Here is a 17695-nt window from a genome sequence, read left to right on the forward strand (position 1 = left end):
GCAAGGAACTTTCAAAGTGATGAGTGTATGCAATACACATATGAGAAAGCCCAGGCAAGGTAATATACCAGGCAAACTGTCAGACAAAGTAAACATAATGGAAATCTTACCTTTGGGAGTGGGTGTAGAGCCCACACAAGAAAAGTCCTGGAAAGCGTATACCAGGCAATGGCAAGGGAGTGCATTCGAGAAAGTCCTAGCAGGAGAGTATATCGGGCAAGAACAAACGGAAGAGTGAATAGGAAACACCTTATTTGAAAGGGTTCCTTAGAAGGATACATTCAGGTTTAGAAAAAGGCTGTGGGAAACCAAGAAGAAAAGAGGAGTAAAAACTGGCAGGAGATCAGGTATTCTGACAAGGAAGAGCCAAGATGTTTTGAGTCTCAATTGTGTTGTGGAACAGAAGAAACTGAAAGACAGAGTCAAAGTTGTTTTGTGCATCAGTTGCGTTGTGGCGCAAGAGAAACTCAAGAACTGATTTCTTTTAATTCAAAACAGAAGGAAGAGAAAACCAGGTGAAGGGAACCACCTTCTCGGATAAGGAACTCTGTCCTTCTGGAACTTTTGTGTTGGAGTTATACCTTTTCCTTTTTGAACATTTATTCATCACGCAAGGCCAAAGACATTATCCCTTTCACCTTAGAGTTTAGTTTGTTAGAGTGTGAGGGCTAGAATAGTACTTTTGACACTGGACGGTTTTACTTTGGGCATTTTGTCCTTGACAAAACTTTAGTTTTCGTTTTAGGTAGGGAAACACCTCTAGTGCAGGGACAGAGAGGCACTTCCCCAGCCCCTTTCATTTTAATAAAGGTTTTTTAACGAAACCATGAACACCTTGTGTCCGAGTCTCATTCCTGGTTCATCACACCAAGCTCTCCGCTCCAACAGAGCTTGCTGCTCTTGGTTTATCCTTATATACTGGCTTTTGTTTATTGACAATGTGTCCCTCCACCTTTCCATACCTTGCCAATCCCCCTGCTGGCAACCTGATCTAGTAAACTGGCAACATTAGCCTAATTGCCAGCCCATGCACCCAAAAAGTAAAGAATGGATCGCCAGTGAAGCATAATATTGCACCCATCACTTAGCTTAACGAACCCTGTATCAATGACCAAACCTGGGTCTTTGGGACATTTACAAGCACCTTCCTTTTCATACAGATCCCTGCCCAAGCCATTACAAGGCTGTGCGGGGTACATGCCACCATGATTGCAGTGCAGGGAAGGGGGCACAAGGCAGGGGACTCAGTTGGGAACTTAGAACTCAGGGAAGCTACAAATCAAACCAAATCCTCATGGGCGTCTTCTGTTGCATCAACCAAGGAACCCCACCTGTTGAAAAGTGTGTTTGAGAGAGTCAGCCCCCCCCCACACCCTCAAGTTCCCTCTAGGGAACCTAAGCCATGGTCCCTTTAGTGCACTAAAGCATGTGTACGATTCCACTTTCTGAACCGTTCCTTTTTTGGCCTTGCAACTTTCTGCAGTGTGTGAAAAGCACTAAGCAGCAAAAGCAAATGAGCAGTATACAAAAACAAAAAATAATAAAATAAACCCATATTCTGGAAGCCGTTTTTTTCCAACGAAGCAGGCATGCATCATTTGCCAGGTTGCTCTTTACTATCTAATTTCTACAAAAGACACAAACTATGCATTTGTGGCCATTACACACAACACATTATGCTTCAACGTCTTCTACAACTTCCCTAATCTACCCTTTTACAAATGCCCAAACACACACAGTTAATGGGCCTCATTAGGAGTATGGAGGTAGCCATGCCGCTTTACCGGGTACCGGGTCCGGGTTCCTGGAATGGGGAAATAAAGGGCCATTCCGACCTTGGAGGGCCCGGTAATTCCCTATACCTGGAACCCGGACCCGGTACATATCCATTCCCATTTGAGCCCCCATAGGGCTCAAAGGGAATGGGGAGTATGCTAACAACGGGCCTGTTGATGACGGACCTATTGTTAGCATCCTGGTCTGCTAGCAGGTCCCGTTAAGGACGCCTGGTTTTACCCGACGTCCTTAGCGGGACCTGCAAGCAGACCTCGTAATGAGGTCGGTAGAGGATGAACTGCACCGGCAGCTCTACCGGCCCAGTTAACCCTCTACCGCACTCCTTGTAATGTGGCCCAATGTCACTATGGTATGTTTGTGTGGTCTCAGTTGTACTTGGTGTCAAAAGAAGCTCCTTGTAGCAGTTGTCAAGTTATCCAAGTTCTTCTAGGCTACAATCAGAAGCTAAGTAGTGAGGAATTGCTGTAGATGTAGGAGTGGCTGTAGCATCGGAGGAAGAGAGGAACAGTCAGACTGCTGACATAACCCAGGATCTCATCAGACAGGTACAAGGGTCCTGGGTTGGCCAACAAGCAAGGCATATTTCAGATGTTGGATACGAACCATGGCGCAGATGCTCCAATGAAGAGGTGAGTATATAGTTCATGAAAACATCTCACCAAAGTGAGCATACTAAGGACAATCATATACCCATCACAGTACCACAAGGCAGACTACTATTTCCAGGGCATGGGTATTGTGGCAAGTCAATGCACTTAAGCGGTGTTAGAGCACATTTAGATGAAAACAATACCTTCTACTTAAACTTTACTCCACGTAAAAGATACACCTGATGACCAGGGTTTACCTGGAATAAAGCATTCAGCCTTCCTGCTGCACCGACCGTATTGGTGTAGTTCATAAAGCCTATATTTCCTTCCGTCGCAGCATAAAACTCGTAGATTGTCATGTCGCCAAACCTTTTTATAAACTCCTTCCAGACATCAGACCTCAGCCCGTTCCCTACTGCCAGTCTTACACTGTGTTCTCGATCGTTGTCTTTCTGGAGGAAAAAGAAATAGAGGAATAAAGAAAAGATTAAATAAAAGAAAAAATATTTGTGCTTAATGTCAAGGCCACACTTAAACTAACACAACGAGGTTAGTGACATTAGGTTTGATGCTAAACTCACAAAGAACATGAACTATCACAGTTCGGAGGCAAACAAATCCCCCACAGTGCACTGCTGAGGAAGATGTATGGTTTTTGTAGGGTGTTGAATGATCACATAATGCTGTTTATCATCACATGATGGACAGCAGCAAGGATTAATACATTGCCAATGTCAACACAAACCAAAAATGGGACCCTATGTGCATGCATAGTAATGTCTAATGGCAATTCGTGTACACTTTGCCCTCATTTTGTTGGGCTGGAAAAGGGAGGAGTTCACTGCAGAGGTGAGCGCCCATGGGTAGAACACCATACAATGTTGATGCCTTGATCGACTCATCAATGCCATGTCATAGGCAAAGCCATGAACCATCACATGCAATGTCATCGTATGACATCAGCAAAGAACAATGCGGGGGGAGGGGTAGTTGGCTCTACAATAGAGTAATGGCAGTGTGGGGAAGACTGCAGGCTGCTCCGCCATCCTTTTGCTCACTGGCCGTTTCCAAAGTCTCTGGGTCAGTCTTTGGAGAGAAAGAGAAGAATGATGACAATGCATCAGGTCTTGGAGGAATTTCTGGTGATTCTTCCTCACAATAACTGATTCCCTCCCACCCCCCAAAAGCAAACAATCTATGCTTCAATGGGAAATGAAAAAGGAAGAGCAAGTATACTGCATTTTACACTCATGTTTGAGTGAAGGTAGGGATAACAAAAGTACCAGGCGTACATCAAAGAATTTGGTATACAGATCCATAAAACTAGACAGTCATGACCGGCTGCGAAGCAAAAGGAGATTTCAACACAGCATTTGTGCCATTACATTTGGTATTGTAGTGCTTCGAAGTGGGAGGAATGTTTATATAGCACTTTTTACATAATACTTTTATCCAAGGCACTGTACATATTTAATTTAGTACAAATAAATGCGAGTGAACAGAACATACGCCACCAGAAGTCAAGCAAAAGGAGCAATAGGAACAGCTCATCATAAAAAATAGTGTTTAAGTCGTTTTTTAAACCGAGATAAGTTGAAGCAAGAACAAATATCCAAGGGAAGACAGATCTATAATTCAGGGGCTAACAGTTGGAATGAACGGAATCAGAAAGGAGCACAAGGGGAACCAGAAACAGAAAGACAAAACTGAGATGCAAATGGGAGAGCGCGTTGAGGATTATATAAGGACACCAAGGAACACAGGACCCAAAGTGTAAAAACACTTAAAAACTAGACAAAGACAAGGAAATTCAATTCTAAATTTAATCGGAAGCCTACGTAATAGATCAGATGGGGAGAAACATTCGAAGAAAATTGAAGACCAAAAAGTAACCTAACTGCCAAATGAAGAACAGAATGAAGACGGAAAAAGAATAACTAGTAACTCCAACATATAAAGAACAATAGTTAAGCCAAGATTAGACAATCATTGGTATTAATAGTGTATTAGAAGCAAAAGTTAGAAGATCTTTGATTTTCTTGATATTAAAGAGATGAACAAGAATGGACTACAGTAGAAATCTGAGACTGTAAATGAAAAAAAGGGGTCAAAAATAAATCCTAGGTTTCGAGAACAAAGCCCTATTGTTATGTTAATTGGAAGAAACAAACTAGAAGGAGGCAAACTAATTAAGGAAGATGCAGGAAAGAAGAGAATTTCCGTTTTCTTGGGGTTGAGGCATAGAAAGTACATAATAGAATCCCCGGACATACTAGAATTGCACTTGAAATTAAATGATGATAATAATGTGCTATTTATACATTTTTACAATGCGGACAAACCTGGGGTAGGTCTTGACCTCATCCAGAAGGTGACCCAATCCGCTAAATTCTCTGAGGTCATGGGGGACCTTAACCCCCAGTTCGAGCCTCTTGATAGCATGGTTGAAATAATGGATGAGGAAGGCAGCTGCTGGGGTAATGGCAGCCTTGATTGAGTCAAATTAAAAGGGCATTATAGGTAAACTGAAGAGGTAGCTATTCTCTCGAACAACCGTAGGGCGTGTAATGGCACGTTTGCTGGAGATGCACCGGCCATGCCAAACTATGACAATGACATGGCCCAAAGTTGAATTTACTACATCTTTGTGAATGTAGAAGCATTGTCACACATGGATAGCTTCACCATACAAAGTAGGATTGAAAGCGATCATCATCCACTGGTGCTGGTGGTGAAGGAGTCCTTCATGGGCCTGAATGATGATCAGGCACTTGATGTAGTGGTGGCCAAAGTGCCACTGACTTTATTGGGGGCAAACCAGACGTAACATTAGATGGAGAAATCTCAACCTGGAAGTACCTTTACCCAGGGTATATCATTATATGCACCACTTATTGGAGGACTTTGGCAATTTTGGTTCAGAAGATTATGCTACGATAGTCAAACTACATAAAAAACTCACTGGGAAGTTGGGGCCATGCTCGCTAAACCCAAGAAATGTGTCTGCATACTGGTGGAGACTAGGAATCCCTGGTATGATGTAGAGTGCAGGGAGAGGAAAGGTAATCTAGTTAGTGAAGCTAGACCACATCGTTCAAGGGGTTCCTCCCACCTACGAGACGCTAAAAAACATTATCGGAAACTCCTCAAGTACAAGAAGAGGGAATGGAGTGAAAAGACCTGCAGTGCTTTACTCTCTGCCACAGGCAAAGGGGACTCTGGGGGTTTTTGGGTTATTATGGGCACTGAGCGCAACCCTACCCGCAACACACAGCAGGGCTGTGTTATGGAATCCATCTGGTTAGAGCATTTTTCTGGTCTGTACAAGGAGAACAGATTTGTTACTAAGGGACCTGCCACAGAAGGAGGTAATCAGCTGGGAGTGGCGGTACATAACTATTTCCGCTTATCCTTACCCATGATGAAGTTGCCAGAGCCCTTCACAGCCAAAAGCTGGTGAAGGATCCCGTCCCAGATAGAGTCCCAAAAGACCACTATGCCACAGAACCTGATATTTGGATTCTGTACCTCACTAAGTTATTTAAGTCAGTCCTAAAAAACAATGCAGTCCCCTCCTCAAGGACCCTGGCCGAGATAGTTCCCATTCATAAAGTAAAAAAGGGAGCTAGATAGTCGCTATTGGATTCACGGGGCAAAATCTATGCCAGAGCGATCCTTCCTCATCTCGAATTTCTTATAATTAAATCATTAATCATCGTCGAGCTGTGTTCTGCGGAGGCCTGAGCGCAGTCGAACAAAGCCTACGGCTGAGATCGATTTGTGACAAATATGCTGTCCTTAGGAAAATGAGTGTCCATGTGATTTTCGTTGGCCTTCGGACAGCATTCAATACAGTACCCAGGAGTCGGCTGTGGGAGGTTCCACGAGGATTGAACATTCCCCTGCAATGGTTAGATGCCATTCAAAACTTATATTTGGGGAATGAAGCTGTTGTGCATTGGGGCATAGAATGGAAGCACCAGTAGGACATTTTAGATAGGAAAGGTAGTACGACAGGGGTGTGTTCTTGCCCCTAAACTGTTTGAATTTGTATAAATGGTGAACTCGATGAACTGCTGAGCTCCCAGTCTGATGCCCCGTCTTTGGCAGGGGATAAGATCCTGGCTCTCTTGTTCGACGATGACGCCATGGCCTGGCTTCTAAAGTCGCTAAGACGGAATCATTGACCTCTAACACAAGACCAAGGAGAAAGGTTAAAGCCCTAAGATTAGAGTTGGGTGAGGCCCCTATAGAACATTTGGACTTTTATGATTATTTGGGAATACTGGTTATGTCATCGTGTAGCTGGGGGATGCACTTGGATAAAGCAAGGGTCACGCTGGCAAGATATAGTGGTGCATTATTAAGATTTACTGTTGAACAAGGTAACGGCGCAGTGCGTTCTCCCTTGAGGCTTATAAGGCCCAAGCCAGGCAGGCTGCTATTTACGGGGCAGAACTATGGGGACAGCTAAAGATCAATTCAATGGGCCTCATTAGTTGGTATGTGGTAACCATGGCGCTATTAGCGGCATGGTTGCCGCCGGTATTTTACTGTGTCCGCCTTGGTGGATGGCGGAATTACCGCCCTACAGCAAGGTGAGCGGGGGCGGTAATTCCCCATTCACCAAGGCACTTCCCCATTCCCATTTTTGCCCCCATAGGGCTCAATGGGAATGGGGAAGGAGGTAATTATGGTACCGCAAATTGCAGTAACGTAATTAGCACCAAGGTCCCTTTGCAGGCCCGTTCCTTAACGGCTGGTAAAACCAGCCATTGAGGTCGGGTCCCGCAAAGGGACCTCGTAGTAAGGCGGTAAGGGTTTACCGGTACGGGTGCCCTTACCGGTACCGGTAAACCCTTACCGCTTTCCGTGTAATGAGGCCCAATATCTACTGTGGAAAACAAGTATATTAAGAATATCCTGGGACCACCGTATAACGTGCCTTCTGTGTTAATAGAAACATGGATGCAAGGTGTCAAATTTATCTGTCGGTTACGACATGTCTTTTATTGGGTTTGAGTATGGTCGAATGATTCATTGCTGAAATATAAAGAAGCCTTGTCGGATGTGCTATCTCAGGCAGTGGGACCCTCCTTACCTTGGTTGGCCCATGTTAAGGAGATGTTACACAGTTTGGGCCTTATGGAGTATTGGACTAACCCAAGCTCCATAACTAACATTGCCAAGGCTACAATTAAGGTGGCATCTCTTCAACGGGCCGACTGCGCTAATCGCTCTTAGGCAATAGAATCGTTGGTCCTAACAAATTACTGGAGCATTAAGGTAAATGAGGGCTATGGTGCCTATCTGGATTATGTCAACCCAAATAAGAGAGCGCACGGTATACGAAATTCCATTTTGGGATTTTACTGATATCGAATCTTCAACACAAATGGAATAATAAGGTGGCCACATCCTGCCCTTTGTGCGGTTCTAACACCGAAAACATGGGTCATTTTTTAATGTTATGTACGACCACTTTGTCACTGAGAAAAGGTTTCTTAAGGCCATTCTGAGGGTGTCGCATAATTGCTGAGGCTATGATTGTACTGACTTTAGTGACGTGTCTGCAGTCTATGTTGCTTGTAAATATTTAGTGTGGGCCTGGAGGGTAAGACAGAAGAAGCTAAAGACACATTCCCAGGAATAGTTTGCCATTTCTTGAACTATCTTTGATGGATATTTCTTTTTTTTAACACACTTTTACATGCCAGTTTTACATTCAGGGATACATCATTTTTATGTACTGTTTCGTGATAAAATGTTAGGTTTACGACACTGCTGTTGGCGCTATTTGTATGGATGAATTATTTTAATGTATTGTTTTGTGATGAAATGTTGGCTTTAATGACACTGATTGTTCTATTTCAGTGGATGGATTATTTTATGTATTACTAAGCGTTGGAATGTTGGCGTTTATGACACTGTTGTCGAAAATAAAGCTTTATGAAATGAAATGAGATAACGAGAGGACGTCCAAAATGTAACTGCCAGAAGTCAAGTTGACAGGTGTTGATGAATTGGATCATCAAAGGAAGGAAAGGAAAGAAAGATTTGGGTGTCTTCTGCATACAAATATGCCACAAAACCATGACTGGAGATCAAAGAAGCCAGGATCGAAGAATTAAGTAAAGAGGAGGGGTTCAAGCACTGAAACATGCGTAATCCCACACGAAAGAGGGTAGGAGCGTGATAGAGAACCCTTCTAAGAATTAGATAAATAATAAGAAAGAAAAACACTAAAGAGTGGCCCCAAAAAACACCCAGGAGTGCAATTTGAGAACACATGCGATTGTTCGAGCCTAGTGCATGAAAGAGTTTGTCAATTCCATTAAGACATCAGGCCAGAGAGGTTACCTTTGGAACGTTGCACAGGTATCGCAGAAGCTCCCCGATGTACTGTATCACAGTGACATTGTACCTCCGGCAGTCATCCCAAAACTGGCTCGCTGAAAACTTCTGCCGCAAAACTATAGTTGCCCCTAAAGGTAACAAAAACCAATTGTTATCAACTTTGAAATACCATCAGGAACATGAGTGAGCTCAACAGATTCCCCTGTGTTCCTCCTACCGCCATGTCTGTTCATGGTTATTCACAGAAAGGTCAGTCAGCCTTTTGATTTGCATGAAAAAACTAGATTAAGAATAAAAGCTGCACAACCTTTGTTCACAGTCATACTTAAATTTGCTATGTATATTTGTATATGTTCAAGCAGCGTGGCATAAAACAAACAAAAAGTAAGCAATGCAGTCTTGTGTTTACAGGGACTAGGGACCTTTTGTGGTTAAAGCAACACAAGAAAAAGTTAGATTTTTGATTATGTCAGGGTGGTTAAGGGGCAAATTGTTGTGAGCATAACCACCTGGCTGCTGTGTTCTAACCTAGGGTTGATGAGCTCTAACAACCAGCAGCCCAGGAGAAGGATACAGCAGCCCTGTTTGCTTTACATTTCATACCCTACTTTCCAGAAGCAAAACAAATATTTCTTCTGATGTATTGTTTTCATTTCAGGAAGGCACAAATGAACTCCCAGTAATCACTTGCTTAAGTGTGTGACAAGTGTGGTACAACCGGTCAGGCACTCGAACTTGAGAGACTCGCACCAAAGCTAAGAATACACACTAAACATAAGCAACAACACAACAACACCACAACCATGTACACCGGGTGGACCTACTGTGTGCCGTTCATTACATCAACAAATAAATCATTAAAAAAGTGTTGCCGCCAATGGTGTAAACAGTTTTAATTCTCTTTGTAGATACACACACACACCCATGACATGTGGCTAAATCACAAAGACAAGACACAATGGAACAATCTGAGAGCAAAGATCAGATTCAGTGAAACCTTGGCAGCACTCTACGCATCATTGGGCAACTGACATCAGAGTCCATCTGAGGTAGATATGCAAAAGTTGGGCAAGACAGGAAAAGCACACTAGACCTAGGCCACACCTAAAAGGAGGCACATATGCAAAGCCGTCACACAATTGCTTTCTTTGGAGTCTTTCACATGTTCGCCCAGGATTCTGGAATTTAATGTTGGAAAGATGGAAGCCTGAGGATAGATTCTCCCCCACCCCACACTACCTGTGATGGATTCCCCAAGACAGTGGTCAATGTGGGATTTCTGATTTTCAGTAACCTGTCCATCTCAGATGCAATGCTCTCTAGAAAGCAGACAACTCCTCAGAAATCTTATCCTGCTAAGAGGACGATGAATGAGGAAGGGAATTTAAAGACCGGTGCTGGAGGGGAAGATAGGAAGAAAAGCTAACTCCAATGGCAACAAAGTACTCTGGAAAGGACACCATAGGTACAGTGTTCGACGTAATCGGCTGAAGAAGTTAAGAATACACACAGTTTAGTTTGGAATTTATCTGAAATTAGGTAATTTTCGGGGGAATTTAACACTTATAGTGCTTTACCAGGTATGTCTTTTGCATTTATTTGGAGATTTTATGAAGATCTTTGTGTTTTTTAGGACAGAGATTTCCGAATTCCAGATTTTTGAATACTGAACTAAAACATTAGCACAATCCACTTGTATTTGATGGAAAGAGGTATGTGAAATAGAATTCATCTAATTGAATTTGACTATGAGGAACACATTTATTGATTCATGTTAATAGACTTGAATATATTTTAACATTATAGTCAGATGATCTCCTCCTGAAGAAAAGTCCTGCAAGGACACAAAACGTACTGCATTTGTAATCCTTTTACCATGTTCTGATTTTATGTAAAGATACAGAGAGAAAGCAATATCATATGGAACCATTGGAAGATATATGAACATGGAACAGTTTTTAGGGGGTGCACATTTTGTATGACATTTTTTATTAAGAAATGAGTTTGAATGCAATTTTAGATTTCTTTTTATTTGACAATGAATTGTATATGCAGGGATGTTGATAATTAATGGCTGATTAATGTACAATAGTGGTGGTAAATAATATCTTTATTAACAATATCAACTTAAGACCTTTTAGAGAATATTAGAACCTATTAATTAATTTGTTGAGAACATTAATTAATTTGGAAATATATCTGTTACAGAGGTTATATGAGGTTCGTGCAGGATATTTACCTTAAGTTGTCCAAAGGGACTGGTGAATATTTGGTGAAGCCATCATGATTATTTTCTTCATGGGGCAACCCTGGCATTTTTGTTTCTGTCTAAACTGTACCTCCACAAACATTACAACTAACAACCGGGCATCTATTTTTGTGCACGCATAATGCAAGATTATTCCTGTGCAGAAATGTCTATTTCTATTAGCTTTCGGTTTTTCTCACGCTGACATATCCTACCCTTGGAAGTCTTTGCGTCCCATCATTAACCAGTGAGAAAAAATAACTAGAAATTAAATAAATAAACCACATTTATGTATACAATTATTAGGTGCCTACTAGTGGTATTGTTGCTTTGATTCGGAAAAAGGACGCCATAATGGAAAAGTGGGGAGTCGGATGACTTGGAGACCGGTACTTATGGGGGATCAAAGATCACACAGAATCGGTTTGCTGGTATCTGCAGCATATAGAAGGTGGAACATAGGGATTATCATGTTTATAGGGAGAGATCTACAAAGCAGATTCAAGGTTACTGCTATATCTTCATTGTATGTACTTACTCCTGCACTTGCCACTAGCCGGCCGCACTTACCCATTGTTCTATTTATTCTTACTGTTGATCCTATGTATTGCACTGCCCCCTCCCCCTCCCATGCACTTGCGCGATCTCAAGGTCACCTGGCCTAGTAAGATTGTTGTCTTTGTCTTCCCTCTGTTCCACCTCCCTTGCTTCGTCGCGCCTTGAAACACTTGTGTATTGGCGCGTTATAAATGCCATATCATATCATATATATAGTTCCAAACAGTTTCATTCTCACCACATGCAGCCTCTGCGGTTCCCTAAACAAATATATGCATGCGGGTTGTTAGAAAGACAGAGCAGGAGGATATTGAAATAGAGTAGCTTCGGTCGGAGGCGCCAGGAGAGTGGCTGCGGCTGGCTATGGATGTCACTGGGCAGCACGCAGATTGCAGTGTGCGCCATCATACACAGGGCTTCAGTAATTTGGTTTTGGGAGTACGAATAAATGTTTTCGTTGTCACAAAGAGACAAAGAAAGGACTATGGCTGGCAGGCTGCCACTTGGGGCGGTAGTGCAATGTAGGGGAGGGTACGGCCTGATGCCAGGGTGTTTGCCTGCCATGTCCAGTTGAGACAGGTGAGTCACAAGAGAACTGATAAGTGCTGTTATGGACACCAAGCCTCATAACAATTACACTGCAAGTTGACCGGGTCATTTGCGCTGCAAATAGGAGTTTGTGACCGGTAGGGCTTTGGGAAACCAAAGTGGTGGAATACGTGAAGTGGGGTTGAGTATTTGGTCCAGATGGGTTGCACAGTACACAGCATAAATTAGTGCATGAATATTGTTAGGAGTGCTTATTTTAACATATTGGGAGAGTGAGTGCTGCAGCCAGAGGTGGGGATGGTAATTGAGGGCATGTCTGGCTTTCTTGGATGGCTTCATTTTTTCTGGAATCACTTTTGTGCTCATTGTAATAATTGGAACTGCTAATCAATGGGGTGCCCGTTAGAACCTCTGTTATGCTTTACTAGATTGGTGTATTCTTCTTCTCTTCCTCCCCTCCACCCCTTTGGGTTTCCTAACTCACCCTATGCTGCCTCCTGAACCCTGCCATCCAGGTAGGTTACTGCCCTAGCTTTTACATCTAGGAAGCTGTAATGGTGAATCTAGCGTCTTGGAATGTGAAGGGCTTGAACCCTCCTGTGAAGAGGAAGAAGTTTGTGCATCATCAAAAACTTGAATGTACACTTGTTTACTGGAAATAGACCTGCTATAAAAAGACATACATTTGTTAATGAAAGGAGTTTATAACAGTGATGTTTATGGCAATGGGGACTTTACAACTAAGGGCCCGATTCACAGAGCATTTTCCAATGGGATTGCACCATTATAAAACCCTTCTGTGAATCGGGCGATAAGAGTCCCCATACTTTTTCACTGGCAATTAAGATATCATGTGGGTCATGTTACAAGGGATTCCAATGGGAGGTGTGCGTTTATGCTACATTTGGAAGTTACTTACTACATTCTGGCAAATGTATGTTTGCAATAGAAGTGACAAAAACATGATTGAAGGATCCTTCGTTAGTCTTCGCGCCATACCAAGGGGAAGAGGACTTTGACGTAATCCCAGAAGCGTCCATGGACCGTTGCTCCAGTGCTAGGAGCTAAGAGGATGGATAGAATAGTGGCCTTCACGTGCTTAAGAGGACAGAGGATCACCTGGATGCCGGGAGGTCACTCTAGCCTCAGGATAGGAAATATCGATTTTTGTTCAAGGGTTGGCTTAGTCCTGGTCTCTTCAGACTTGGTATGATTGGTTGGGCACACTGTGCTTGATAGGAAAGAAGCATCAGACCATGTTCCAGTACGGATGGAGGCGGAACTGCAAGGAGGACAGGTTAAAGGATCCGGGCTTTTGAGACTTAACATCTTGATCATTGAACGCCTCCTACTTCAGAATCATCAAATCCAGGATAAGATTGAGCACTGGCTCAGAGAAAATGAGGAGGGGGACAATGTGATGATATTGGTTGGATTTGGGACTCTGAAGGCTTCTGTAATAGGGAGAGTTATTGGCATTGAGGACACTTGGAAAAGGATAGGTAAACAGAAGTATGAATCTCTGAAAAGAACCCTGAAAGGCCTTGAAGAGCATCACTACTTCCAAGGATAGGAGGGGGCTAAGGAAGACCTTGAAGAGCATCACTACTTCCAAGGATAGGAGGGGGCTAAGGGACTGCATAAATCAGAAAGCAGAGTCTCTGCTTAGGCAGTATATCCAAGAGTACTGTGTGACCAGGTCAAAGTCGCAGACTGGCCGCCTATAGAGTAAGAAAAAAGCTAAGGCCTCCAGGACTGTTGTGTCTGTCAAGAATAGATTTTTTGTGTTTAAGGTTAAATCAGGAGGGATAAATGAGGAGTTCCTCGAATTCTAAAATAAGTTGTATACTGACGAATAGGTGCACCATCCCTCTTGAGGAAATTAGGGATTTCTTACAGTAACGTGGCAGTTCTGATTGATGAGCAGGCGCAAGATTTCTTCAAACACTTCACCTTTGAAAGAGATCAGCAAAGCAACAGACATGCATAGAAAAGAAGGTCTCAGGGTTGTTCTATTTCCTGTATAGTTCTACTCTGTGTTTAAAGTCTGTCTTTTGAGGCAATTACATGAAGTATTTAATGGGGAACTCCACAATAGATGCAAGCCGGAATCCTTAGTGAGAGGTTGCCCAGAACAATGCCAGTGGTTCAGATTAATTCAAAACCTTCCACCCATCACTTTTGTGCTTACTGTTTGTCTCACTATGTGAGAGAGGGTATGCCCAGACGTGGGTCCCTTGCTCGCTGCGCCATAGGGAACCAAGCTGCACCGCACTGTATTGCTCTCCCCTGGAAAGTGCACGGAACAAGCATAAATCACCAATGCAATTATAGAGCAAATACTTCAACCCATAAACAGACAGACACAATAACTCACAGCCACACACTCTTTAGAAGAAAATCAGCTCTTTATGGCTATTTATTCAAAGATTACAAGTACATAGAAATAACTCATAAAACTAATATGGATATAGATCACAGAAGAAGTAAAGACGTCAAAAAGAAATACATCACCGTCAGCATAATATAATTCCTCATCTCGTCCAGAAGCGGCTGGAAGACCCCAGGAGAGTGCCACAGCTCACAGGAAGACCAGATGGAGCGTCCTTCTCTGGCTGAAGTCTCACCTGACCCCCTCCGGGTTTCCGCATATATACACACTCCACAATGGGGAGTTAATTCTCGAACATTCTGGAAATTGCACCTGCGCAGTTGAGGAACAGCTGTCGGTTGCCAGCTGGGTCAATCGAGAGCTCCCCTCAAGGAACACAGGGCCTCCCTGCTCTAAAAACACGCTCCAGGGAGAACAGTAGCAAGCCATAACAACATTAGCTTTCCCAGCAGAAGTGGCCTTGACCGCATACCAGGTTTTTGGAAAAGCATGTTTGTCTCAGCACTGTGAATCTAACACTTCAGCAAAATGTGTGCAGCCTTTCACTGCGGTGTGAAGTAAATATCCAACATGGCTCCGAGCGCTCCCAGAATGCATTGCGCGCCCGCACCATTTTGAATCAAGCATAAATCAAGCATAACAATTCCACCCTTGGGATATTTATCTTCCATAGCCAGGTGGCACTGGAACCGGTCTCTGAAACCTAAGAAATGTTAAAACTAAATTGGGAATACATTGAATGCAACAACAACAAGCAATTGTAATAGAAAGTATAATAAAAATGCAAGCAAAAATGTAACGTAGTGTACCCCCAATATCAGGTATCCATGAAAATAACCAATCCCACCAGTCTTTGTTACGATCTTGAGACACTTGAGAAATGAGATCCCTCAAACCTCGAATATGACTTTCAATGGATCGTGAGTGGTCACTTAAATTGAAACAACACATACCGTCAAAGGCATTATACCCTAAATTATGTTTTAGCAATAGGTAATCAACAGCAGCTCTGTTCTGCAAAGTTGCTTTTCTAATAACTTGACTATCAAGGAGTAATTCTTCTAAAGCCTGCGAAGTATGATTAAGACTTTTAACTACTAAACACGCTAATTTCATCAAAGACTTGTAACCTCCAGCAGCTAAACCCCAAACACCCACTAATGAAAGGGTTAATGCTAGAACTTCAGCTTCTGATAGCAAATGTACATGTGAATCAGAGTCAGGAGATAGCCCTACAGATTCAAAAGTTGACCTTTTACCTCGAGTTATCGCTGAGTGTAAAGGAAACATCATTAGTCCTAATCGAGTCAAAGCACATGGACCTCCAGAAATGTTAGCTGGAAAATAAGTATATGTAATGTTACCGCATGAAAAGAGCCATCCTGTTGGAAGTTTCACATGATTCAAATGACTAGCAGTTGTCACTGTATGATTGCAGGACATAGTATTATTTACACTGGTGCATTTGCGTAACATTCGTGAACATAGTCTCCTCTCGAATGTAGTATGATCATACTGATTGGTCAACTCTATTTGTCGGCATTTGCCAATTTCTTGTGCATTACACATCATAATTTAACACACATCACCTTGAGTTATGTTGTAAGTGATAACACGTGTCAAATTTCTCCATTTCTTGTCGGTTTCTTGGCAGAACCTACAGTACTCATGAACTGAAAAAGATTGTCTAATGTCTGAGTCTTGAACTAAAGAATCATTGTGTGTGACGCCAAAGATATGGTTTAAAACCGGAACGGGCGTCGGCACCGCTACTAAACATGTAGTCAATAAAGCTTCAGCATTGGGCACATCCGTAAGACAAACATGTGATATATTCAGTACTTGCTGTGCCAGATATATCCACATATTCTCTTCTTGAGTAATCATAGGAGAGTGTTTCCTCTTTTCTACAAACGTCTCCTGCGCGGCTGGCATCAAGGTTGTTTTCACTTGCTCCTGATGTGTTTGTCGCATTTCATGGATCCATGTCTTCGGTCTGTCGGGCTTTTCGGCACTGGCATAGGGCTGCTTGGGGACAACATTATTCATCACTATCAGTATCCCCTTGATCACTGGCACAGATGTGTGTCAAAGGTTTTGACCCATGTTGAATTATTAGACTGGGTAGATGTGGGGATGAGCTGTCGCCGCCCATCATTCTATCCCAGAACAAAACTAAATCAATAGACTGGGTAGATGTGGGGATGAGCTGTCGCCGCCCATCACTCTATCCCAGAACCAGGAGAACCGCGCAGTTTTGCGCACACCAAAATGGTCGCCTGACCTGCCACCCCCCAGTGCGAGCGTGATAGGCCAGGAGTGCCATGAGTGAAATGTGTGCCAAAGGAAAAACAGCAGTACCGGTGGCAAAAAAAAAAAAAAGCGCTTTGAAATCACCTTTGTTTCTCTGAAATGCAAGCTAAAAATGCCTATTTTAAACATTGCAAGATATTCAAAAATCTCAATGAACACCAGCAGACATTTGGCAGAAGGTAGACTTGTGTGCATACAAAATCTGGAAAGAGAAAGAGCCCAAAACAATGTTTATAACAAAACTGGCTGAGCTGTGGATGTCAGCAGCTGAAGTGAAATTGGACTGAAAGACACTAAAATCTAAATGTTTAAAATAAATGAGTGACCTACTGTTGAGTGGCACATAGTTTGCAACTGTTAAATGCCATAGTTTTGAACTTAGAATCAGCGTTCTAGCTGCATGTGTAAAAATTGCAAGTTTGGTTTGAATGTAGAAAACTGGGAACTAAAGTGACATTTAGCTGAAGCCTGGCTTGAAGAGAGTGAATTCTGCCCGGCAACTACCCCCGACAGGAGTGAAACTTGCTCAGCCACTCTTCCCAGGCCTGGCTGCATTCTGCTGCCCCCACCAAAAGGAGATGACACCTCCCTGATTGAATCAGGGGAGGAGCACCTGGGGACTGCAGGAAACTAAACAAAGCACTGTCCTTGGCCCAGGCAAATGTTAAATTAGGGGGGTCGTAAATGGCTTCCTCTTGGAAGGAAACTGGGAGGGGCACTGCATGTGAGCAAGCTAAGCTTGGGGGAAGTGGATAAACCAGAAATTCCACCATGTGCTTTGGAAAACCACACCCCTTTGGGGCCAGAGCATAATTTTAAAAAGATGGATAATTCATAGTGCAGACTTATAAAAATTATATAAATAACATCATCATTCTTGTGATTTTTCTG

The 17695-nt window shown here is 42.9% G+C and overlaps 1 protein-coding gene across 1 annotated transcript in view; it reads right to left on the reverse strand.

Moving 5' to 3' along the window:
* Positions 1-17695, reverse strand: part of SLC27A2 (solute carrier family 27 member 2) — a 385293-nt gene that overhangs the window by 115521 nt on the left and 252077 nt on the right. Inside the window, exons 4-5 of the mRNA XM_069624975.1 lie at positions 8748-8872; positions 2645-2839 (exon numbers count right to left, since the gene is read on the reverse strand). Coding sequence (XP_069481076.1) covers positions 2645-2839; positions 8748-8872 — 320 coding nt within the window. The remainder of the gene's footprint in view (positions 1-2644; positions 2840-8747; positions 8873-17695) is intronic.

The sequence above is a fragment of the Ambystoma mexicanum genome, chromosome 11 (genome assembly GCF_040938575.1).
Source record: "Ambystoma mexicanum isolate Mex_15411 chromosome 11, UKY_AmexF1_1, whole genome shotgun sequence".
Classification (NCBI taxonomy): Eukaryota; Metazoa; Chordata; class Amphibia; order Caudata; family Ambystomatidae; genus Ambystoma; species Ambystoma mexicanum.